At 47.7% G+C, this 27,131-nt stretch overlaps 1 protein-coding gene across 1 annotated transcript in view; it reads left to right on the forward strand.

The window, feature by feature from the left end:
* LOC140496220 (uncharacterized) overlaps positions 1-27,131 on the forward strand; it is a 100,205-nt gene that overhangs the window by 27,183 nt on the left and 45,891 nt on the right. The window contains exons 4-5 of the mRNA XM_072595720.1: positions 202-346; positions 7,246-7,365. Coding sequence (XP_072451821.1) covers positions 202-346; positions 7,246-7,365 — 265 coding nt within the window. The remainder of the gene's footprint in view (positions 1-201; positions 347-7,245; positions 7,366-27,131) is intronic.

A 27,131-nucleotide genomic window follows, 5' to 3' on the forward strand; every position in this document is an offset into this window, starting at 1 on the left:
GGTTCTGATGAAGAGTCACTGGACTCGGAACATTCATTCTGCTTTCTCCCCACAGATACCAGACCTGCTGAGTTTCACCTGCAATTACTGTTTTTGTTTCATGATAGAGACTGAACTGTAATAAATAAGTTAATATTGACCCTAATGTGTGAATCCCTGTTTCTTATCCAGTCCAATGCTAACTGTCTGTGCATTTTCCAGCCTGGAGTCTGACCTACATAAGGTCCTGATGGATATGGATTTTCCAATGGACAGTGAAACCTTTGTACTTCCAAATGTTAAGGCTGCTGTGATCAAAGTGGATATGAATGTTTCTGAGTTTAAGGTTACTGCCAATTTCTCATGGGTAAGTGTTTTCACAATGCAGTAATTAATAAGATGAGATTACAGTGTGGAAACAGGCCCTTCAGCAACAAGTCCACACCGACCCGCCGAAGCGCAACCCACCCATACCCCTACATTTACACCTTACCTTACACTACGGTCAATTTAGCATGGCCAATTCACCTGACCTGCACATCTTTGTGACTTGTGGGAGGAAACCGGAGCACCCGGAGGAAACCCACGCAGACACGGGGAGAACGTGCAACCTCCACACAGTCAGTCGCCTGAGGTGGGAATCGAACCCTGGGTCTCAGGCGCTCTGAAGCAGCAGTGCTAACCACTATGCCACCGTGCCGCCCAATAAGGGTGTTGTAATGAAATGTGACATTGTCTGACTTGATAATATTTGAGTCTTAAATACCCCCCGGAGTAAGGATCACACAAATATTTAACTGCAACAGTTCAATAGAATCAGATCATTTCTAACTGGACAATCTGAACAATGACCAAGGGGGAAAGTCCCAGCTTTGTAGTGTTGCTTGTGATGAGACTACATGAGCCCTGTGCCCCCCTGGAGATGGGTGCTGTGGTGCCAGCTGTTTCCAGTATACCCCACATGGTACAGCCTATTGAGAAGGTGCCCCCTGACCCCTGTGTGTTACTGGAACCAGGTGATGAGCTGCTATCCTGGTTTTACACAGCAGCCTCCCTGCCTGAATTCCCCAACTTGGACCACCCAGGGCCAAGCCCCAAACATGTGCATCACAGAATCTTTATTCAGGAACATAGCCAGTGACGTGGACAAATGGGAACTGACCATCCTTGTGCAGTGCCCGAGTGCCTGTCCTGGTGTTCCTGTGCAGCTTTACTCCGTTGGTTACTGCATGGTTAGTGGAAGGCAGCTGACCTCCAATGGGGGAGACTGCAGGTGGCTTTTGCAGGATTTCCTGGGGAAACCCTGGGCCTGGCTTCAGACTGAACCATCTCCCAACAGACAGCAGCTGTCTGGACTGACAGGGTAAGGGACAACAGCAAGGGGACTGGTGGAGTGGCCACAGTGAGAGCACAAATGCTGTCGCCCTGAGAGAGGGCAGCAGGTTGATGCTCCAAGGTGCCTCTGCCAGTCCCCCAGGCAGCATCCCCAGATCCCTAATGATCTGTTGGAGGATGAGCTGCTGGCCTGCTCCAAGAGCCTGCAAACCCCTTTGCCCACTGGGATCCACAGTCATGTTCACAGCAGGTCTGAGCCTGCATGGGACCAAGCACAACCTCAGTCTGAACTCACACTGCAGCATTGAGGGGTTTCTTGGCTTCTGTCTGTGCTTCAGCAGAGGCTGAGACAGTGAGTACAGATACTGGATCACTGCCCTGTCAGCTGCTGCACTCAAGGAGCTGGCTCCCACTGGCCCAGGGGGAAATGATGGGATCCAAGCTCTGTACAGTGCCCTCTGTCACATTGGGACTGAGCTTCCCAATGCCCTTTGATAGGCTGTCTGACATGGCCTGCTAATGTACCAAGCATCTCAGTGTGTATTCCCATCAACCTCCTTCTGTAGGCCTCCCATTAATGTCCCCATCTGTGTTCCCTGCAGCAGAACCTGCCCTCCATGGAGTTGGCACACGAGGTACCCATTTCCCCTGGCAGCTCACCTGTGAGATCAAGTTACAATGCCCCCTCACCAGTGACCTGGGTTTGACCTTCCACCTCCTCACGGCTGTGAGCAGGTCCCCAGCCGGCAGTTCCTGGGAATCTGAAAGCAGCCAATCAGAACGGGAGGGTTGGGATGTTGGAGGGAGAGGCAGAGGAAAGCACCAGATCCGTGGTCCCACAGTCTGCAGCTTTCATTTGATTCCCCATCTCAGGGTGAGAGTGAGGAGGGGAATGAGAGCAGCAGAGGCAGTTACTCACCGTCATCCTTAATGTCCCTCATGAAGCCATGGGCTCTGTTCCAGCTGTCCCCATGATTCTCAGCATATTCCCAGAGGTCCCTCTGTGAATGAAATGGTCCTGTCCCCACGGATTCTGTCGGCCCTGTAGCTATTATGGAGAACCTTCTGCTGTAAAATGTGATTGAGTCTGTTGTAGTGTGTCGGGCTGAATAGCTGGATGGAAGTGGAAGCAGCAAGAGTTGGTGTTGGTCTGTGTGACTGTGTGTGTGTCTGTGTGTGTGTGTGTGTGTCTGTGTGTGTGTGTGTGTGTGTGTCTGTGTCTGTGTGTATGTCTGTGTGTGTGTGTGTGTGTGTGTGTGTGTGTGTGTGTCTGTGTGCATGTATGTGCCTGTCTGTGTGTGTGTGTCTGTGTGTGCACTTGTGTCTGTGCGTGCGAGCGTGGAAAAACAATTCGAAAGCTCAGGATGAAAGTGAAAAAGATCTATGTGCTAGCAGAGTCAGCAGTTAATTTGTTCATCTGTAGAGCAGTGATTTCTCTGATTCGTGATCCTGAAGGTATTAAGAATCAACCATGCAGAACAGGGCTGAAGTCACATCTTAGTTTGAATGAATTGCGAGGTGCTGCCTTTTGGGAAAACAAATCTTAGCATGACTTATACAATTAATAGTAAGGTCCTAGGGAGTGTTGCCAAGCAAAGAGATCTTGGAGTGCAGGTTCATAGCTCCTTGAAAGTAGACTCACCGGTAGACAGGATAGTGAAGAAGGCATTTGGTATGCTTTCCTTTATTGGTCAGAGTACTGAGTACAGGAGTTGGGAGGTCATGTTACAGCTGTACATGACATTGGTTAGGCCACTGTTGGAATATTGCCGACCATTAATCCTCATGTGAGGTAAACCTAATGTACGAATCCTCAAATTTCTCTGACCATATGCATGTCCAGCAGTCTCTTAAATATCCCCAATGACCTCGTTTCCACAACTGATACTGGCAACGCATTCCATGCTCTCACAACTCTCTGCGTAAAGAACCCACCTCTGACATCCCCTCTATACTTTCCGCCAAACAGTTTAAAACTATGACCCCTCTTGTAAACAATTTCGGCCCTGGGAAAAAGTTTCTGGCTGTCATCTATGCCTCTCATTATCTTGTACAACTCAATTAGGTCCCCTGTCTGCCTTCTTTTTTACCAGGTAATAAAGTCCGAGCTCAGTCAACCTCTCTTCATAAGATAAGCTCTCCATTCCAGGCAGCATCCTGGTAAACCTCCTCTGAACTCTCTCCAAAGCATCCACATCTTTCCTATAATAGGGCGACCAGAACTGGACACAGTGTTCCTAGTGTGGTCTAACCAAAGTTTTATGGAGCTGCAACAAGATCCCATGGCTCTTAAACTCAATCCCTCTGTTAATGAAAGCCAAAACACCATATGCTTTCTTAACAATCCTGTCCACCTGGGTGGCAATTTTAAGGGATCTATGTACCTGCACACCAAGATCCCTCTGTTCCTCCACACTGCCAAGAATCCTGTCTTTAATCCTGTATTCAACTTTCAAGTTTGACCTTCCAAAATGCATTACTTTGCATTTATCCAGGTTGAACTCCATCTGCCACCTCTCAGCCCATCTCTGCATCCTGTCAATGTCCCGCTGCAGCCTACAACAGCCCTCTATACAGTCAATGACACCTCCAACCTTTGTGTCATCTGCAAACTTGCTAACCCATCCTTTAATCACCTCATCCAAGTCATTAATAAACATTACAAAGAGTAGACGCCCAAGGATAGAGCCCTGTGGAACACCACTCACCACTGACTTCCAGGCAGAATCTTTTCCTTCCACTACCACTCGCTGTCTTCTGTCAACCAGCCAATTCTATATCCAGACCGCTAAATTTCCCTGTATCCCCTGACCTTCTGAACAAGCCTACCATGGGGAACCTTATCAAAAGCCTTACTAAAGTCCACATACACAACATCCACCGCTCGCCCCTCATCAACTTGTCTGGTAACATCCTCAAAGAACTCAATAAGATTTGTGAGGTATGACCTTCCCCTCACAAAGCCATGCTGACTGCCTTTAATCAAGCCATGCTCTTCCACATGGTCATAAATCCTATCCCTCAGAATCCTTTCTAACACCTTGCAGACGACAGACGTGAGACTTACTGGTCTGTAATTGCCGGGGATTTCCCTATTTCCTTTCTTGAAGAGAGGAATTACATTTGAGCTGGATCATGTGATGTTCTCCTATTGGTTGAACCAGGTGAATAGCCCCAATCAGGGAGTGTATATTCTCTGAGGGCCTGCTGCCTGACCTTGTTCCAATCCCTGCACTTTCCCCAATTGAGAGCAATAAGGGAAATGGGAGTGAGCAGACGAGACTAGACTCTCACAGCTCCCTTTACACACCTCAGTTTTCACAACTCTCCCCCCTGTCCCTCCAATACTGTCACAGTGTCCTCTTCCCACCCACACTCTCCCAGCTCTGGGAACACAGTGATTTTTGTCTAAAGTTTGGGAGTCACTGATCCACACACTTTCCCTGTTCCCGATGCTCCAGCTGTCCTCTCCTCCTGTGCACCTTCCGGAAAGGATCATCAGGGACAAGGGATGGCCATTGCAGACACAGACACGTGGCCAACCCTCCCATTATAGCAGGGGAAAGGTACACGGCCTGTCACAGTGTGACCCAGCAATGCATGAGCAGGCCCTTGGCCTCTTAAACATGTGATCCCATTGGCTGGTCTGCACTATGTCCCAGAAAGGGCCTCCCATACTGTCCCTGTGCTCTGTGTAACCTCACACTGCAGAGAGGGGAGGCCTTTTATCAGGACCACATCATCAATTGTCACTCTTCATCTGACCAGGAGGATGTAGAGGGGGTAAGGGGGTCTAGGGCCCAGACTCTCCACACACAGTGACCCAGCTGAGGTAATGACCAAACACTGCCTTCCCTGATGTCCTTGGGAGCTGCCCATTCACTGCCTGAGGCCTGAAGGGCCCTGACATGCTGTGGGACTGCCTCACAGCTACAGGAGCTCACTGTGTCCCCATGGCTCCTGGAGGTGCTGGGGTCACTGGCAGAGGGGCTGAGGAGGCTCTGTGTGTACTTGGAGCACACTGAGAGAAGGCCCCGAGCCAGAAGGAGTCTCTTCTCCTCCATTGTATGGGACACCTGCCCCATTGTGTGATGGGGAGATGGAGGAGTCCCTGGGAGAGACTCTCCAGCTATGTTGTTCCTCTCTCACCTGGTCACCCTGTGTGTCTGTATCCATCAAGTGACCTGCTGGATGTGGCTCTCCATGAGGGGCACTCACCCATCGATACAGGAAGCAAGACACACCCACGGCTGGGACAGGATAGCACCGATGGCCTGAATGGACTCCTCCATTGTCCATCTGTGGGGTTGTCAGCCCCTGGAAGCTCCCTCACCTCTCGCTGCGACTGCAGCAGGTTCCATGTTACTGACTGCAGAGGCCCCTCATCAGCCTGGGGCTCAGCCTGGGCCTGGCCTCTACCAGACCTCTGTCTGTCAGTGGCTTCAGTCATCACAGTCTCCATCAGCTGCTCAGGAGAGGCAGTGATGTACTCACCAGCTTGTGACACTGTATCAGATAGTGAGCAGATAGCCACTGCCCGGAGAGGGTCTGTGTTGGTGGGGGGGGGGGGGGGGGGAATGATGTGATGCTGCATCCTCTGAAGGATCCTTCTTCTCCGAGTGGAATACAGCTCCCTGGTCTCAGCAGCTGACTGTCCTTCTGGAGCACGGAGTCCTGTCTGAGAAATCACAAACAGTCAGGGGGTAAGGGCTTCAGATCCCCTCCTCCCAGCCCTGCCCTGCCTGTTGTGAATCTCTGTGTGTCCAGTGGTGACACAGGAGCTCAATGCCCCCTCACTCTCTTTGCTGTTCCACCTCACGGGGGAAATGGACTGGAAATCAAACCCTGCTATTCCCAGAGTCATGACAAAAGTTAATGATTTTTACATCATGTTCAAAACTCCCTCCTTTACTTGTCTTTTTAGACCCAGGTTAACAGAAAACATGGACCAGGTTTTCATCCTAAACTATTTCCTTCAATTTATTCCTGGTACACGGGTGTCACTGGCGAGGTCCGCACTTCTTGCCCGTTGGGAATTCCCTTTGAGAAGGTGGTGGTGAGCTGCCTTCCTGACCCACTGCTGTCCAACTGAGACTTTATTGCGATTGACACAACTGAGTGACTTGCTCGGCCATTTCAGAGGGCAGTTGGAAATCAGCCAAGTAATCCTGATGAACAAGATCGCTCTGCTCACAGGATGAAAAGTTCTTTTGAGATGGTGCCAGGCCCTGTCTTTCAGTGAGGGGACACTGAGATTGGCACCTCATTACCCACTCCCACTTATCCATTCAGCATGTCCCTCACCCCCCCAGGTCCGATCACCATTGGGCCTTTTCCTTGTGTGGGAACAGCACCCGCTCCTAGTGCCAACACCAAGATGGGCCCCATCATTAAAAACAGAGGGTTCAGGGAGGCTCCAAGCCCATAAACTGCATTTTCTGTCTGATTCCCATTAAACATTCCTGAAAGATTGATGAACTGTGGAATGCTGGGATAGTCCAACAGGTTTATTTGGAAGCACTAACATTCAGAGGCGCTGCTCCTTCATCAGGTGGTTGTGGAGTCTAAGATTGTAAAACACAAGATTAAGAGCAAAATTTTGCTACCTGTCTTATGATCCTACAGCACAAGCACCTGATGAAGGAGCAGCGCTCCGAAAGTTAGTGCTTCCAAATAAACCTGTTGGACTGTAACGAGGTGTTGTGGGATTTTTAACTTTGTCCACCACAGTCCAACACCAACTCCTCCAAATCATATCCCACATTCAGAGTGAAGGTTGGAGTGACAGATCATCAACTCCCTTCAAACCCACTCTCTGCCTCGTTCAACCTGTCACCATGGAATTATTAAACAACAAGGTTACATTGTCAGTGGCTTGTTCAGTAAAAGACAATGGAAACTATTTCAAACAATCTTATTATCATTGTGCAGGTGGGCCCTGATGGTCGGGTGGAGTTCACTGCTGTTCGGATTTATTTACCATTTGCATTACCCATGGCCAGGAACGGGAGGGCCGTTGTCACTCAGTTGAAGAACGAACCCTCCATCCAGGTAATGGAAGGAACCCACTCCCTCTGAATCTGGATTGATCTGGATTCCAGACTGTCAGTGTTTCTGTTTGTTATTCCCTTTGTGGATGAATCTGGGGATTATTCTCTCTTTATCTGGAACCTGCTGTGTCTCCAGTATTTCTGACATGGCTCCTCCTCACTTCAGCTAAAGGCAGGCTTTAATTCCTGGGCTTCACCTGAACAAGATCTTACATTTACAATCATCATGACATCATCTGAGTATATCCGATCCACCCCATCTCCTTCGATATACCGCGAGAATAAATCTGTTTATTCACCAAACATCGAACTACAGGAGATTAAGGTGACACAGTAACTCAGTGATTAGCTGCCTCACAGTGCCAGGGACCTGGGTTCGATTCCAGCTTCAGGCAACTGTCTGTGTGGGGCTTGTACATTCTCCCCGTGTCTGCGTGGGTTTCCTCCGGGTGCTCCAGTTTCCTCCCACAGTTCAAAGATGTGCAGGCTAGGTGAATTGGCCAAGCTAAATTGCCCATAGTCTTCACGAATATCGAGGTTAGGTACAGTATTCAGGGAAAATGTAGAGTAATAGGGTAGGGGAATGGGTCTGGGTGGGATACTCTTCGGAGGGTCGGTGTGGACTGGTTAGTAAATGGGCTGTTTCTACACTGTAGGGATTCTATGATATTATTGATCCAGACCTGTGGATAGCAGTATGTCCACAATCAGGATGTTATTCAGTGTAAATGGCTGGGACAGGGGCCTCGATATTAATGGGGAAATGGGGAGGGTGCAGGGAGCCCAGCAGGGGGTGAAGGACCTGACCAAGTAGACAAACAGGAGGCTGGAAGAACACAGCAATCCCGGCAGCATCAGGAGGTGGAGAAGACAATGCTTCAGGTCTAACCCTTCATCAGGACTGGATGTGGGGATGGGGGAGAGGGGGAGCTGCAGATAGAGAGAGGGGAGGGGAGGGATGGGGAGAGTAGCAGGATGGTGAGGCAGTGATTGGTGAACACAGGTAGTGGGTTCGACCTGGTTGGCCAATGGGAGTGATGGATCCAGTTGGGAGCTGGAAGGAAGGGTCAGTGGGTGGAATGGAAGGAAGGAGGTGGGGCTGGAAAGGGAGCAGGGGGATGGGTGGGAAGGTTATTGGAGATTCAGGAACTCAATGTTAAGTCCTTTGGGTTGTAGGATGGCTGCCCAGGCCGACCTGACAAGGCTGGGGAGGTGGAGCTCCTCATGATCTTCCCTGGAGAGAGACATTTCCATCATTCTGTCCAGCCTCCCGAGGGACAGTCGCCCAGACTGACTGCCTGGTTTACAGCAAGAACAGAAATGTCAAGGGGATCTCATGAAACCTGCAAGAGAAGGAAATGGAATGAAACCAGAATGTGCTGGAGAAACTCAGCAGGTCTGGCAGCATCTGTGGAGAGAGAAACAGAATTAATGTTATCCGTCCAATCTGGCTTTTCTGATGAACTGAGGAGACGTGCTGGGAGTGTGGCTGAATTAGGCCGGGTATGAATTGTTGTATTTCCCAATGACAGGTTGTGGTGTTGAGATAAAGCCGTGTGTTTACAGTTTGTCAGGTATTACACCAGACTGTGGTGCTTCGTACTTGGTTTACATTTGGATCCCATGAATATTCATTTACATATAAACCCAGTCCCTCCTTGAAGACCCAGTCAGCAGTGTGTGAGAATCTGGTGAGCCCGGTTCATGTTTGTTTCCCGGTGATGTACAGCGGCAGGTTTCTGCAGTTTGGTCTGAGGGCAGCACTTTCTCTTGGTTACGGCACAAGGGAGAGGGACAGAAAGCTGGCAGCTGGCATGGAGCATTGGGAATGGCCAGGTTGTGGCAGTGAGGGGAGCTGGGGGAATGGGGTCAATGGGGTGGAGGGATACACAAGGAATTCAGGGGAGGGCAGAGGTGGGATAGGGAATGGCGATAGACTGGGAACAGTCAGACAGGGTAAGGAAATGAGGGGCCTTGAAGGTGGTGTCAGTCCTGTCCACATTTGGCTCCACCTCAGGCTGTTAGCTGATAAAGTCTTTCCCGGGCGATGAGTTTATCTGTTCCCACTGAGGCACATCCCACAAGGAGCTGGTGATGGTCTGTTCCTCACCTGAACCACGGTGAGAGCAACATGCAGAGGCAGTGAGACTCTGGGTGGACAGGGTGGATCTGACAGGGAGTACCCTCTCTCCTCCAGCTGGGATCAGAACAAGATCAACTACAGTGAAACCAAACGGGAACCTTCTGGATATACAGAACGCCCAAGGTCCAGGTAACTTTAGTTGTGTTCCAATCCCAGCTGATGGTGATACTGGACACATCAGATCTCAGAGTGAAACCTGACCTGATAAACCACAGTCATCTGGAACAAAGAACTGTGGGTTCTGGAAATCAGAAACACAACACAAAGTGCTGGAGAAACTCAGCAATTCTGAAGAAGGATCACTGGACTGGAAACATTAACTCTGTTTTTCTCTCTGTACATGTTGCCAGACCTACTGAGTTTCTCCAGCACTTGCCTGTTTTCTTTCAGATTCCCAGTATCCACAGTTCTTTGTTTTATATTGGGCTGAGGTGGGTGTTGGGTACATTCCCTACTGCTGTGTCCCCACAGACATGGCCCATTGTTGAACTCCAGACAAAGTGGAAGATGTTTTGAGTGTCCTCCACTGTCCAGGAGTGGAGTATGGGCCAAAGTTACAGCACATTGAGAAATGAAGAAACATCTCCCAGCTGATGACCAGCTCCTTATCTCCAATGGAGAGGGAATGTCACTTCCCCAGCCCAGTTTCAGTCACATCACAGTTACCCACACCTTCCAGGTTTTAGCACACACCTCGGCTCCTCTGAATCACATTCCCAGCACCTTCAGGTAGTCTGCTCGGACGGGGCAAAGGGCAAAGGATTGATTGGCCCAGTTCTGAAAAGGAACAGGAGCTCATTCTTGCTGCAGTTGATCTTGTGTCCTGAAGCCAGTTTGAACTGGTCACAGATTCTCATCAATCTGATCACTGACGGTGGATCTGTGCAGAAAGCAGTGATGTTTTCCATGTGCAGGGATGATTTGAACTCAGTGCCTGCAGTACCTGGCATTTTCCCTTTTCCTACACCTGCCTCCTTCCTATTGTACTCAGTAAATGGTTCAATACAGCACACAAACAGGACGGGAGAGACGACAGTCCTGCCTGGCTCCATCTCTGATCGGAAAGCTTTCCCATTCCCACCCATTATTTAAACTGTTCCACTGATGTTTGTGCAGAGCCGATGGATCCAATTGTGGAGTCCCTGCATTAACCCCATTTGAAGAGCAAGTTGATTAAGTCGGTGTTGGATATTCTTCCAAAGGCCTTCTCCAGGTCCAAGCTGACAAGTCATGTCTCCAAACCCCTCTGGCCTCACTGAGGTGTTTGTCCAGACTCTCCCTCATACTGCTGTCTGAGACCTCCATGAGAGAGAACAGCAAAGACTGTGAGGTCTATCTGCCTGTGGGCTTCCCATCCTAAACTCCGATGCAGTGGGACTTGCCATCCAGCCACAGCAACAATGAAGGTGAAGCCACTGCCTAGAATGACCAGCCAGGAATTCACCAGCAGCAGTGGGAGCTGCTGGACACCAGCAGGTCACTGGCTGGTTTGAGTTGAGTGACATGTTGATTCACCACGGTCATGTATTTTTTTACAAGATTACATCTCTTATATGAAGGTGACTGCCCACAACCTCCATAACTTTATGGGAAGGATAACCTGTTTCCCTAGAGTGGAACACCAAGGCCAGAGAATTGGACATTATTTCCTTCTGACCAGATCGATGGTCCATGGAGCCATTGCTGTGACCACTGCCTGTATGCACTGAGCTGCAGTATTCCACATTCCTGTCAATACAGCAAACAGCACTGACCTTGGTGAAGGACACAAGGTCAAATCACTTTGCTCAGTGAACGTCTGCTGGACAAAAAATGGAGGCAATCTTGATACATTATAAAACCCAGTTGGTTAACAGAGTGATGAAGGTTCAGGAAATAATATCAATATCACTTGGGAACCTGTGTTCTCAGGTGGGAGATACATGGATAGCTTTCAGGTTGATGTGTATTTCTAAAGTGTGTGTTAAGAATGGAGGAACACAGTTTTAGTTTCACATTTGATTTTTGTTATTGGTATTGAAATGTTGGACAGTTTGTTCATCATCACTTTACTGCGGGTTTACAGACTGGAATAGATCTTGAGGTGAACAGTTCAGTGCATTAGAAATTAAAGTTATTGAATGAGAAACAGCTGTTGTCTACTGACAGGGCTAATGTAACACAGAAAGGCAGAATTGTACAGAAAATCAAAGGATACTTGAAGGTTCAGTCACATCGAAGAGCTACTGTCAGTTGAGCTGTCTCCAAAATCTCCTGGAGGTCAGTAAGGTGAAAACAGCACTGACCAATTATACCTGTGTGAGCTGAATGGGGAACTTTAATGTGGAAACACGGTGATCCTCCTGTTCATGTACCTGTCCAAATATCTTTTAAAAGTTGTAACTGTACCTGCATCTGCCACTTCCTCTAACAGTTCATTCCACATATGAACCAGCCTCTGTGTGAGAACATTTCCCCTCAGCTTCTTTTTAAATCTTTCTCCACTCAGTTTAAAATTATGTGCTCTAGTTTTGAACTCCCTAACTCTTTGGGAAAAGAGTTTGTTTCTTAGCTTATCCATACCCCTCATGATTTTATAAACATCCATAATTAATTGGGGGAGGGGAAATTATATCGCTATTAGATAGGAGCTATGGAGTATAAATTGGGAACGTTGTTCTGCGGGAAATGTACAACAGAAATGTGAAGGCTGTTTAAGGAACACTGGTTGTGAGTGTTGGATAACTTTGTCCCACTAAGACAGGCAAAGGAATGGTCAGGATAAGGAGCCTTGGATGGCAAGAGAAGAGGAGCTTCTTGTCAAGAGGAAGAAGGAAGCTTACGGAAGGTTTTGGAAGCAAGGATTTGGCACAGCTTTAAAGGATTAAAGTATGGCCAGGAAAGAACTCAAAAAATGGACTGAGGAGAGCTAGGAGGGGGCATGAAAAAGCCTTGGGGGAAAGGATTAGGGAAAACCAAGAGGCGGGCTACACTTACATGAGAAATAAGAGAATGATCAGCGAGAGGGTAGGCTGATCAGGGATAATGGAGGGAACTTGTGCCTGGAGTTTGAAGAGGTAGGGGAGGCCCTAAATGAGCTTTTGCTTCTGTGTTCAAGAGAGAGGCACCTCGTTGATAATGAGAACATTGTGGACCAGGTTAATAAGCTTGAACAGATTGACATTAAGGAAATGGATGTGCTGGAAATTCTGGGAAGCATCAAGTTAGATAAGTCCCCAGGGCCAGACCAGATATATCCGAGGTTACTACGGGAAGTGAGGAATGAGATTACGACACCTCTGGTGATGATCTTTGCATCCTCACTCTCCATGGGAGTAGTATAGGCTGATTGGAGGGAGGAGAATGCTGTTCCTCTGTTCAAGAAAGAGAATAGGGAAATCCCTGGGAATTACAGACCAGTCAGTCTTACGTCTGTGGTAAGCAAGGTGCTGGAGAGGATTCTGAGAGACAGGATTTATGACCATTTGGAAAGACATTATTTGATTAAAGATAGTCAGCATGGCTTTGTGAGGGGCAGGTCATGCCTTACTGGCCTTATTGAGATCTCTGAGGATGTGATGAGACAAGGTGACGAAGGTTGAGCAGTGGATGTGCTGTAAATGGATTTCAGTAAGGCATTTAATAAGGTTCCCCACGGTAGGCTCATTCAGAAAGTTAGGAGGTATGGGATATCGGGAATTTTGGCCGTCTGGATACAGAATTGGCTGGCCGAAAGAAGACAGTGAGTGGTCGTGGATGGAAAGTTGGAGTTCCTGGAGCTCGGTGACCATTGGTGTCCCACAAGGATCTGCTCTTGGGCCTCTGCTCTTTGTAGCTTTTATAAGTGACTTGGATGAAGAAGTGGAAGGATGGGTTAGTAAGTTTGCCCGTGACACAAAGGTCAGTGATGTTGTGGATCGTGGCGAGGGCTGTTGCAGACCACAACGAGACATTGACAGGATGCAGAGCTGGGCTGAGAAGTGGCAGATGGAGTTAAATCTGGTTAAATAAGAAGTGATTCATTTAGGAAGATCAAATTTGGATGTTGAATACAGGGTTAAAGCCAAAACAAATGCTATCCTGGATGCTGGAATCCAAGGTAGACAGGAAGAGGCTAGAAGTAGAAGACAGCAAGACAGGCAGCATCAGGAGGTGGAGAAGCTGATGTTTTGGGTGTAACCCTTCTTCAGGACTGGGGCTGGGTGTGGGGTGGGGGGGTGGGGAGCTGCACATAAAACAGGTGGCGGGGGTAAGGTTGTAAAGTAGGGTCAGGTGAAGACAGGTAGGGGGACAACCTGGTTGGGTCAATGGGAGGAATGAATCCAGTTGGTGGCAGGGAGCACTGGGAGGGAGGGGAAGGGGCTGGGAAGGAATTTGGGGGATGGAAAGGGAGGTTATTTGAAATTGGAGAACCCAATATTGAGTCATCTGGCCTGTAGGCTGCCCAGGTGGAAGATGAGGTGTTGTTCCTCCAATTTGCAGTGTGTTTCATTGCGGCAATGGACAATGCCAAGGATGGTCATTTTAGAAAGGGAGTGGGAAGGGGAATTAAATTGGGGGATGAGTGGGAGGTCCGGTAAGTCCCTTTGGACCCAGTTGCGATGTTCGGCGAACCATTCCCTAAGACAACATCGGGAGCACCTGATGCAGTAAACTAGGTTGGACGAGAGGCAGGTGAACCTCAGTCTCACCTGGAAGGACTGTTCGGGGCCCTGGATGGAGGTGACCGGCTGGTGTACCTGCAGGCTCTGCATCTTTTCCGGTTACCGGGGAAGGTACTTGGTGGCTCGAAGGGGTTGGTGGGGAGAGTGGCACAAACCAAGGATTGTCAAAGGGAATGGTCCTTGCGGAAGGCAAAGAGGGGTGGGGACTGGAAGATGTCTTGGTGGTGGGGTCTAATTGGAGTTGGCTGAAGCGTTTAAGGATGATGTGTTAGATGCGGAGACTATTGCGGTGGTAGGTGAGGACAAGGGGGACCCAGCCTTTATTGTGTTGTGAGGGTCGGGGGTTTGGAGCAGTGGAACGGGGAATGAAGGTGGTGCAGTGGAGAGCTGTTTGGATGAGAGGGCGGAAAATCATGCTGTTCGAAATAGGTGGACATCTGGGATACTCACGAGTGGAATGTTTCCTCGTCCGAGTAGATGCGGCAGAGGTGGAGGAATTGGGAGAACGGGATGGAGTTCTTGCAGGATACTGTGTGGGAGGAGGTGTGACCCAGGGAGTTATTGGAATCTGTGGGTTTGTAGTAAACATCCGTCTGGTGACTCGCCGAAGATGGAAACGGTGAGGTCAAAAAATGGGAGGGAAGAGTCCGAGATGGACCAAGTGAATTTGAGAGCGGGATGGAAGTTGTGGGCGAAGTCGATGAACTGCTCCAGTTCAGTCTGGGTGCAGGACGCTGCACCGATGCAGTCATTGATATAACGGCAGAAGAGTTGGGGTACATTGCCTGTGTAGGTGCTGAAGAGGGACTGTTTGATATAGCCAACAAAGAGGCAGGCATAGCTGGGGCCTATGTGGGTACACATGGCCACCCCCTGGATTTGGAGGAAATGGGAGGAGTTAAAGGAAAAGTTATTGAGGATGAGGGCCAGTTTGGCGAGGTGGAGGAGGGTATAGGTGGAGGGGGACTGGATGGGTCTGTTGGACAGGAAGAAGCAAAGGGCCTGGAGTCCATCCTTGTGAGATATTAACATGTATAAGGACTGCACGTCGATAGTGAAGAGATAGCACTGGGGGCCAGGGAACTGGAAGTTGCTGAAGAGATGGAGAGCGTGGTTGGTTTCACGGATGGAGGTGGGAAGAGCCTGAACTGAGGGACAGAGGGTGGAGTCGAGGTAAGACAAGATGAGTTCATTGGGGCAGGAGCATGCTGAGACGGTGGGTCGGTCGGGGTAATTGGGCTTGTGGACCTTGATTAGATTAGATTACTTACAGTGTGGAAACAGGCCCTTCGGCCCAACAAGTCCACACCGCCCCGCCAAAGCACAACCCACCCATACCCCTACACCTACCCCTGACCTAACACTATGGGCAATTTAGGATGGCCAATTCACCTGACCTGCACATCTTTGGACTGTGGGAGGAAACCGGAGCATCCGGAGGAAACCCACGCAGACACGGGGAGAACGTGCAAACTCCACACAGTCAGTCGCCTGAGGCGAGAATTGAACCCAGGTCTCTGGCACTGTGAGGCAGCAGTGCTAACCACTGTGCCACTGTGCCACCCACTGTGCCACCGTGCCGCCCACTTGGAGAGCAGGTCAAACCGGGCAGTGGGCTGGGGGACTATGAGTTTGGAGGCAGTGGAGGGGAGATCACCGGATGCAATGAGGACACAGACAGTGCGGGTGATATTGGCTTTTGGCTTAAAGACAGGATTGTGGGCAGAGTGGAGGAACAGCAGGATGTTGGGGCCCATGGACATAGATCCCTCAAAGTTGCTGCCAACTTGATTGGGTTGTTAAGAAGGTGGATGGTGTTTTGGTTTTCATTAACAGGGGGATTGAGGATAAGAGCCAGGAGGTTTTGCTGCAGCTCCATAGGACCCTGGTTAGACCACACTTGGAATATTGTGTCCCGTTCTGGTCGCCTCATTTGAGGAAGGATGTAGATGCTTTAGAGAGGGTGCAGAGGAGATTTACCAGGATGCTGCCTGGATTGGAGGGCTTGTCTTATGAAGAGAGGTTGTGTGAGCTTGGGCTTTTCACATTGAGAGAGGAGGAGAGAGACTTGATAGAGGTGTACAAGGGAATGGGAGACATAGATAGAGTAGTTAGCCAGAGACTTTTCCCCAGGGCAGAAATGGCTGTCACAAGGGATCATAATTTTAAGGTGATTGGAAGAAGGTATTGGGGTGATGTCAGAGGCAGGTTCTTTACTCAGAGAGTGGTGGGTACGTGGAATGCACTGCCAGTGGTGGTAGTAGAGTCAGAGACATTAGGGATGTTTAAGCGACTGTTGGTCAAGCACATGGATGGCAGTAACCTGAGGGGTGTGGAGGTTAGATTGATCTTAGATTAAAGTAAATGCTCAGCACAACCTCGTGGGCTGAAGGGCCTGTCCTGTGCTGTACTGTTCTGTGTTCTGTGTTCGAAGGTCACTCCTTAACCTCCTATGCTCCAGTGAAAAAAGCCTTGTAGCTTTTCCAGCCTCTCCTTATAATCAAACCCTCCATTCCTTATACCATCTTTGTGAACCTTTTCTACATCCTCTCCAATTCAACCATATCCTTCCTATAGCAGGGGAACCAGAACTGTACACAGTACAGGTACACAATCCTTTATCCAAAATTCCAAACTCCAAAAAGCTCCAAAATCCAAAATTGTTGTCGTGGAGTGTGGAGCGCCATTTTGGCGTGTGAACAGGTGACCCACTCGATTCGCATCACTCAGATGTGACATGGTGGTGTGGCCCAGCACTGACTGGCATCAATTGGGTCTCAGTGCTTGTACTATTGACACGTGCATCTGCTGTTAGGTAATACTTTTCTCATTTTACTGTGAAAATGTCATTTATTCTGAATCCGAAAAATTCCTAATTCAGAAAAACAACTGGCCCCAGAAAAAGGATTATGTAACTGTTCTCCAAAATTGACCTCACCAACGTCCTGTACAATCACACCATGACAACCCAATTGTTTTACTCAATGGTCTCAGCAATAAAGGTGCCAAACACCTTCTTTCCCACCCTGTCTACCTGTAACACAACTTTCAATGAACTATGTCCCTGAACCCCAAGGTTTCTCTGTTCTACAACATTCCCTCAGGCCCGACCATTAACTGTGTAGGTCCTGCCCCTGTTTGTTTTACCAAAATGCAATACCTGACAGTTATTCAAATTAAACTCCATCTGCCACACCTCAGCCCATTGGCCCAATTGATCAAGATCCCGTTGTAATCTCAGATAATCGTCATCACTGTTTCCAACACCACCAATTTTGGTGTCATCTGCAAATTTACTGGCCCTGCCTCCTATATTCTCATCGAAATCATTTATATCAATGACAAATAACAGTGGGCCCAGTGCTGATCCCTGTGGAACACTGCTGGGCACAGACCTCCAGTCTGACATACAACCCTCCACCACCACTTTCTGTCTCCTACCATGAAGCCAATTTTGTATCCAATTGACAAGTTCACCCTGAATCCCATGTGATCGAATTTTGAGGTGGGGTTGGGACCCAGGGAGATAGTGAGGAAAGACGTCAATCTGAGATTAGTACAGTTGAGAATAAAAGAGAGTCAATTAGTCAGGACAGGCAGGAACAAGTTAGGACTGATTAATTAAACTACATTTATTTCAATGCAAGAGGCCTAACAGGGAAGGCAGATGAACTCAGGGCATGGTTAGGAACATGGGACTGGAACATCATGGCAATTACAGAAATGTGGCTTGGGGATGGACAGGACTGGCAGCTTAATGTTCCAGGATAGAAATGCTACAGGAAGACCAGAAAGGGAGGCAAGAGAGGAGGGGGAGGGGCGTTTTTGATAAGGGATAGCATTACAGCTATACTGAGGGAGAATATTCCCAGAAGTACATCCAGGGAAATTATTTGGGTGGAACTGAGAAATAAGAAAGGGATGATCACCTAATTAGGATTGTATTATCGAGCCCCTAACAGTCAGAGGGAAATTGAGAAACAAATTTTTAAGGAGATATCAGTTATCTGTAAGAATAATAGGGTGGTTATGGTAGGGGATTTTAACTTTCCAAACATAGACTGGGACTGCCATAGTGTTAAGGGTTTAGATGGAGAGGAATTTGTTAAGTGTGTAAAAGAAAATTTTCTGATTCAGTCTGTAGATGCACCTACTAGAGAAAGTACAAAACTTGACCGATTCTTGAGAAATAAGGCAGGGCAGGTGACTGAGGTGTCAGTGGGGGAGCACTTTGGGGCCAGCGAACATAATTGTATTCGTTTTAAAATAGTGATGGAAACTGATAGACCAGATCTAAAAGCTGAAGTTCTAAATTGGAGAAAGGCCAATTTTGACGGTATTAGGCAAGGACTTTCAAAAGCTGTTTGTGAGCAGATGTTCGCAGGTAAAGGGACGGCTGGAAAATGGGAAGCCTTCAGAAATGAGATAATGAGAGTCCAGAGAAAGTATATTCCTGTTCGGGTAAAAGGAAATGCTGGTAAGTTTAGGGAATGGTGGATGACTAAAGAAATTGAGGGTTTGGTTAGGGAAAAGAAGGAAGCATATGTAAGGTATAGACAGGATAGATCGAGTGAATCCTTAGAAGAATATAAAGGCAATAGGAGTAAACCTGAGAGAAATCAGGAGGTCAAAAAGGGAACATGAGATAGCTTTGGCAAATAAAGTTAAGGAGAATCCAAAGGGTTTTTCCAGATACATTAAGGACAAAAGGGTAACTAGTGAGAGGATAGGGCCCCTCAGAAATCATCAAGGCGGCCATTGTGTGGAGCCGCAGGAGATGGGGGAGACACTAAACGGGTATTTTGCATTAGTATTTACTGTGGAAAAGGACATGGAAGATATAGAATGTAGGGAAATATATGGTGACATCTTGAAAAGTGTCCATTTTACAGAGGAGGAAGTGCTGGATGTCTTGAAATGTATAAAGGTGGATAAATCCCCAGGACCTGATCAGGTGTACCCTAGAACTCTGTGGGAAGCTAGGGAAGTGATAACCTGGGCCTCTTACTGAGATATTTGTGTCATCAATAGTCACAGGTGAGGTGCCAGAAAACTGGAGGTTGGCTAACGTGGTGCCACTGTTTAAGAAGGGTGGTAAGGACAAGTCAGGGAACTATAGATCAGTGAGCCTGACGTTGGTGGTGGACAGGTTGTTGGAGGGGATCCTGAGGAACAGGGTGTACATGTATTTGGAAACGCAAGGACTGATTAGGGATAGTCAACAAGGCTTTATGTGAGGGAAATCATGTCTCACAAATTTGATTGAGTGTTTTGAGTATATAACAAAGAGGATTGATGAGGGCAGAGTAGTAGATGTGATCTATATGGATTTCAGTAAGGCGTTCAACAAGGTTCCCCATGGGAGACTGATTAGCAAGGTTAGATCTCATGGAATACAGGGAGAACTCACCATTTGGATACAGAACTGGCTCAAAGGTAGAAGACAGAGGCTGGTGGTGGAGGGTTGTTTTTCAGATTGGAGGCTTGTGACCATTGGAGGACCATAAGGGTCAGTGTTGGGTCCAGTACTTTTCATCATTTATATAAATGATTTGGATGTGAGTGTATACTTTCCTTTATTGGTCAGAGTATTGAGTACAGGAGTTGGGAGGTCATGTTGTGGCTGTACAGGGCATTGGTTAGGCCACTGTTGGAATGTTGCGTGCAATTCTGGTCTCCTTCCTCTCGGAAAGATGTTGTGAAACTTGAAATGGTTCAGAAAACATTTACAAGGATGTTGCCAGAGTTGGAGGATTTGAGCTTGAATAGGCTAGGGCTGTTTTCCCTGGAGCATCAGAAGCTGATTTTTATAAAATTTTTATAGATGTTTATAAAATCATGAGGGGCATGGATAGGAGAAATAGACAAAGTCTTTTCCCTGGGTTGGGGGAGTCCAGAACTAGAGGTTTAGGGTGAGAGGGGAAAGATATAAAAGAGACCTAAGGGGCAACATTTTTCACTCAGAGAGTGGAACGTGTATGGAATGAGCTGCCAGAGGAAGGGGTGGAGGCTGGTACAATTGCAACATTTAAAAGGCATCTGGATGGTATATGATTAGGAAGGTTTTGGAGGGTTATAGGCCAGCTGCTGACATGTGAGATTAGATTGGTTTGGGATTTCTGGTCAGCATGGATGGGTTGGACTGAAGGATGGGTTTCTGTGCTGTATATCTCTATGACTCTATGACTCTACTAATTGGTCTGCCATGTGGAACCTGGTCAAAGGCCTCACTAAAAATCCATGCAGTCGATGTCTACCCCTCTGTCAAGTTAAAAAAATCACGCAACACCAGGTTATAGTCCAACAGGTTTATTTGGAAGCACTAGCTTTTGGAGCGCAGCTCCTTCATCAGGTGGTTGTGGAGTATAAGATCGTAAGACACAGAATTTATAGCAAAAGTTTACAGTGTGATGTCACTGACATTATATATTGAAAAAGACCTGGATGGTTTGTTAAGTCTCTCATTTTAGAATGACTTGTTGGTTTCAGTTCTTTCATATGTAAATTCCAGAACTTTATTAAAGTTATATGCTCAAGTGAACTTTAACAATAGGTGCCATGCTCGCCCAGATAATGCATTGAAGGTGTGAGGTGCCCTGTGTGAGGCTGTCTGTGCCCAATGTTCAGACTGATTCTATTTCTCAAAAAGGGATTTACAGAATTATACAGGGATTCATGCAGTTTTTGAGCAAAATAAAATGTAACTGTGCACATTCTCACCCTCCCACCCTCCTGCACACACTCTCACAGACTTATATCCCTTTACAGTCACACTCCCACACATACACACACTCTCTCTCTCAGCCTCTCTCTCACACACACTCACACACACATACATTTAAGTTTGTGAGGTCATTTGTACTTGCAGAACAACATTTTAATAAATTACAAAGTAAAACGTAATTCTGCACATTCCCACACTCCCACCCTCACACGCACCCTCTCACAGACTTTTACCCTTTTACAGTCACACTCACGCACATACAAACACACATACATTTGTGGTGTAATCTGTACCAGCAGAATTCCATTTTACTGCATGAATCCATGAACCATTCTGAAACTCCCTTATACTCCACAACCACCTGAGAAGGAGCAGCACTCCAAAAGCTACTGCTTCCAAATAAACCTGTTGGGCGATAACCTGGTGTTGCATGATTTTTTAACTTGGCAGAGGAGTAGACATTATCGACACAGATGAAGCTCCATCGTCACACACCTTTCATCACAAACTGAACAATCCAGCCTGTTCCACTTTAGTAGACACGGGGGTGCCCACTGGACATCCCACTGCACTCAGTAATTTGGGTTGGGGTATGCTCCACCATTTACAATTTCCAGTGTTTCAGAAACACGGGGTATTTTCCTCCAGCTCCTTAAAGTTTTGCCATTACTTTTTCTGGTGTCACCATTCTTCCATTCTCCAGCCAAAAAGGAGCAGCTCGTTATCATCTGTTTCCGTGTGGAGCCTCCCCTTGTCACTGGGTTGGTGATGGTTCATCTCTTATTTGACTCATGTTTTGTGGTTAAACTAAGACCATAAGATGGAGGAGCGAAGGGAAGCCATTCAGCCCATCAAGTCTGCTCCACTATTCAATGTGATCATGGCTGGTCTGATAATCCTCAACTCCACTTTCCTGCCTTTTCCCTGATACCCTTAATTCCTGACTGATTAATAATCTGTCTGTCCCAGCCTGTTTGTCTATTCCATTGCAAACGCTGGCTAATATTGACATTAACACCATGACCATTACTTTCACAGATGATTGAGAGCAGACTGATCAGATGGGAATTAGTTGGGATGGATTTGTCCAGCACTTTCTGTCCTTTGTCAGGACATATCTGTCATTGTCCAAAATGTGGGAAACTTCCGGTATTGTGTGTGATGGACTGCTCTTCCTGGTTCACCATTTCCCCTTCCTGTGCACAGTCATTACAATGGAGGGGCTGTTCGGTTCACCTTACTGGGCCATTTCACATGAGCCAATGTGGAGTCACATATCAGCCAGACTGGGGAAGGATGGGAGATTTCCTTCCCTGAACAGCATTAGTGACAACCTGATAGTTCCATGGTCACCATTACTGGGACGTGCTTTGATTCCAAATGTATTTGTTAGTTAATTGGATTTAATTTTCACATCTGCACTGGGATTTAAACCCACATCCTGCATTGACTGAGGCCTCTGGATGACTAGTCTAGTAACCTTTCCCTGACACCATCATTCCCACAATCCTCACCACTGTTATACAAGCAGTAGCTGAAACCACTCAGAAATATATTCCCCAACAATGAAGAAGGGAGAAAGAGAACTACAAACAGAAAACCACAAACCTGTTAGTGTTATACCAGGAGGAGCGAAAATACGAGAATCGATTTGTAAGAATGTGATAACTGAATACTTCGAAAATAACATTTGTTTGGACAGGGTCCACACGGATTTGTGAAAGGGAAATAAAGTTTGACAAATCTGTTGGAGATTTTTGAAGCTATTACTTGTAACGTAGATAATGGAGAACAGGAGGATGGGGTGTATTGGATTTTCATTAGGCTTGAAGCAGGAGGTTGGGAAACACACTTCGAACAGCAGGGACTGGGAGAAAGGTCCTGCTGTGGGGGTTGGGAATTGGTTACCAGACAGAAAACAGAGTTGGAATAAATGGGTCACTCTGAAGGTGGCAGCCTGTGTCCAGTGAGGTCCCACAAGGATCAGTGTTTGCATCACTGCTGTTCACAATCTCAACCAATGATGTGGATGTGGGGACCAAATGTAAGGGGCAGAATCATATCGGGGTCTGAGCAGCATGTATTATGGTGAGCTGTGTGACAGAATTGGGTGACACGTGCAGTGAGGCCCATCTCGACATCAGGAGAAACTCACACCATCTTTTCTCAAGCACCATGGCAAGTTTCTCACTTGGCAGAGGGGAGTTACCAACTGATGCTCAGTGTTGATGGTTAAACACCAGGCTCATAACCCAGACCATCTCATTAACAGTCAGACTGCCATCTCACCAAACTCACTAACAAGCCCGATGGCAGGGAAACTTGATTGGGGAACCAGAGTGAGCACAGTGTGAGGATGAGGTATTCGAGAGAAGATGGTGGGACTTATGCTGGCAGACTGGAGAAGGTCATTGTTTTCTTCCTATAGCACTGGGCATTCCACCAAACAGTTCAGACTGCTTTACCCCAGTGACAACCTTAGAGCAGGATGGCATGGGGTGTCAGTGCCAGCCCCTGTGGGGGAGGGGTATGGGGAGTGGAGTCAGCACTGGGCCCTTTAGGGGAGGTGGACGGAGTGGAGTCAGCACTATGCCCTGTGGGGGAGGGGCACATGGAGTGGAGTTCGCACTGGGCCCTTTGGGGGAGGGGGACAAGGAGTGGAGTCAGCACTGGGCCCTTTGGGGGAGGGGGACGGAGTGGAGTCAGCACTATGCCCTGTAGGGGAGGGGCACATGGAGTGGAGTCAGCACTGGGCCCTGTTGAGGAGGAGGAGGATGTTGTGGGGAGTCTGCACTGGACCCAGTGGGGGAGAGGCACGGGGAGTGGAGCCAACACGGGGTCCTGTGGGGGAGGGGTACAGGGAGTGGAGCCAACACTGGGCCCTGTGGGGGAGGGCACAGGGAGTGGAGCCAACACTGGGCCCTGTGCCTTTATCCCAGTGGCCAACATTTGTACTCACTGCTCCGTGCCCCTCCCCCAAGGGGCCCAGTGCTGACTCCACTCCCAGTGTCTGTCCCCCACACAGTTCAGAGTAGCACAGTGGCTCAGTGATTAGCACTGCTGCCTCACAGCGCCAGGGCCCCGGGTTCAATTCCAGCCTCGGGCGACTCTCTGTGTGGAGTTTGCACATTCGCCCCGTGTCTGCGTGGGTCCCCTCCAGGTGCTCTGGTTTCCTCCACAGTCCAAAGATATGCAGGTTTGGGGAATTGGCCATGCTAAAGTGTTCAGGGATGTGTTGGTTTGGTGCATTAGTGAGACCAGTAGGGTAGGGGAATGGTCTGGCTGGGTTACTCTTCGGAGGGTCAGTATGGACTTGTTGGGCAAAATGGCCTATTTCCACACTGTTGAGTTTCTATGATTTGAGGATTTGGAGGCCTACCCCCTGGAGGAAAATGAGCAGGGTTGTTGTCAGAGGTGATTCAGTAATAAGGGGAACAGATCGATGGGCCTGGGGCTGTAAACCAGACTCCAGGACGGTATGTTGCCTCCCAGCTGCTCGGGTGAAGGATGTCTCAGTGTGGCTACAGGACTTTCTGAAGTGAGAGGGTGAACGGCCAGTGGCCGTGGTAGACATTGGTGCCAATGACATGGGTAAGACAAGGGATGATGTCCTAAAAACAGAATATGGGGATTTAGGAAGCAAGTTATAAAGTAGGACCTCAAAAACAGTGATCTCAGGATTACTGCCGATGCTCTGTGCATATCAGAGTAGAAATAGCAGGTTATATCAGACTGGAAAGTTGGTACATGGGAGAGGGTTTCAGTTTGCTGCAGCATTGGGACCTTTTCTGGGGGAGGTGTCATAACGACAACCTGGATGTGTAGTACCTGGACAGGACTGGAACTTGGGGATATATTGGTGAGTGCAGTCAGGAAGGTTTATACTAATACGCCAAGGGGATGAAACTCTATACAGGGAGATGGATGACACTGAAATACGTATTAAATCAGAAAAGAGAATGGGAGGTCAGAATGATGCTGGGCACAGATCACAAGGGCTAGAATTGATCAGGGCCACAGCGAACAGAACTATGGAAGCCTTAAGGCCTTGTGCCTTAATGTGTAATCATTCTCAATAAAACAGATAAATTTATCACACAAATAGATCAGAGTGGATATGATATAGTGGGTATTACAGAGATGTGGCTGCAGGGTGACCAGGAATAGGAACTGAATTACCACAAGTTTTCAGATTTTATAAAGGACGGACACAAAGAAAAGGGACAGTAACACGCTGATTAAAAGGGAAATTGTGATTGTGAAGAAAGATATTAGAATAGGCATGTGACAGTGCAGGTAGAGACCATTCAGCCCATCAAGTCTGGACCAACCTCGTGAAAAGCATCCCACCCTATCCCAGTCAGCTCACATTTGCCACGGCTAACCCACCTAGCCTGCCCATCCCTGGGCACTGTAAGGCAATGTTTTTAGCGTGGCCAATCCACCTAACCTGCACATCCTTGGACTGTGGGAGGAAAGCATAGCATCTGGCATAAACCCACACAGACACTGGGAGAACATCCAAACTCTACACAGACAGTCATCCAAAGGCTCGAATTGAAACCGGGTCCCTGACACTTTGAGGCAGCAGTGCTCCCCACTGTGTCACCGAGCTGCCCGAGAATAGCTCTTGTGAAGTAGAATCTGTCTGGGTTTAGAAACACCAGGGGGCAGGGAATGACAGTGGGAGTTGGAACATCAACCCCCAAACTGTGGGAGTAATATTGGGGCAAGGCATGAAAAAGGAAATTAGAGTCACAACTAATACAGGTAATGCTGTAATTATGGGCTATTTCAATCTGCATATAGATTGGACAGAACAAAACATTAGTAACAGCAGAGGAGGAATTCTTGGTGGGTGTACGGGTTAGTTTTATGAATCAATACTTTGAGGCACCAACTGGAGAAAAGGCCATCCTTGACCTGGTTTGTGTAATCAGGAAGGAATAATTGAAAATTTAGTGATTCTGGGTAATCCAAGATGGAGGACGGGAAAAATATCTGGCTGTAACAGCTGCTCCTTTTTTGAGGTGTTTTCGGTATTAGAGGTGATTTCCTCGAATTCCAGGGGCAACAATTACTGTTTTAAATGCTGTTGCATTGTTTTGGAACTTGGCCGGGAAAAAAACTCAAAATAACAGCACTTTAAAAAGGGAGAAAAACAGAGAACGGAAGCACATGGTGAGGTCAGTGCAGGAGAGAGAGAGAGAGAGAGAGAGAGAGAGAGAGAAAGAGAGAGAGAAAGAAAGAAAGAGAGAGAGAAAGAGAGAAAGAGAGAGAGAGAGAGAAAGAAAGAAGGAAAGAAACCCACATTGTTCACTGACAGAGTTAGCAGTTACTGCCTTTGCTGATGAATTTATGTCTCGTGGACAGTGGAGTGTGTCTGGGAAAATTTAAAAAACAGTGAAATTCACAACTGATCTTGGAGGAACCTGTTGGGAGAGGTGACAGCACAGAAACAGAGAAGGGGATGTTTAAGAGTGGCCTTAAAAGAAGTCTGCAGTAATGAGTAGAGTGGATTCTTTCTTGATTATATGTTTTATTGAGCTATGTCTCTTGATGAAACTTAACATATAAGCCATAAGTATTAATTTAACCTGGAGCAGTGTTTTGTAGAGGAATAAGACAGTGCTATTTTCTGGGTCTGTAGATTGAAAGAAGCAAAAATGGCCCTTAGTAGAGTGATATGCTCTTCTTGTCGGATGTGGGAGTTGAGGGAGAGGTTATGGGTTACTGAGGATTATAGCTGCAATAAAAGCCATTGATTGTGAATCTTATCAGATCAAATGGATCAGTTGGAGAGGCAGTTAGAGGCAATGAGGAATTTACAAGAGCAAGAGGATGTGATGGATGGCAGTTAAAGGGAGGGGGGATATCTCAGATACAGTCACACAGATGGGTTCAGGAAAGGTCAGAGGGTTAGGCAGGTAGTGCAGGAATCTTCTGTGGCTATCCCCATTTCAAACAAGTATGCTGTTTCAGAAAATGTAGAGTGTGATGGATTCTCAGGGGAACGTAGCATGAACAGCCACGTTACTGGTATTGAGACTGGCTCTAATGTAATGGGAGGTATGTCAGGTTCCAAGCCATTGCTTGTCTTAGGGGACTTGCTAGTCTGAGGTACAGACAGACATTTCTGTGACCAGCAGTGAAAAATCAGAACGGTGTGTTGCTTCCCTGGTGCCAGGATTAAAGATGTCTCAGAGAGGGTGCTGAATGTTCTGCAGGGAGAGAGGGGCCAGCAGGAGGTCATTGTA

The sequence above is a fragment of the Chiloscyllium punctatum genome, chromosome 26 (genome assembly GCF_047496795.1).
Source record: "Chiloscyllium punctatum isolate Juve2018m chromosome 26, sChiPun1.3, whole genome shotgun sequence".
NCBI lineage: Eukaryota > Metazoa > Chordata > Chondrichthyes > Orectolobiformes > Hemiscylliidae > Chiloscyllium > Chiloscyllium punctatum.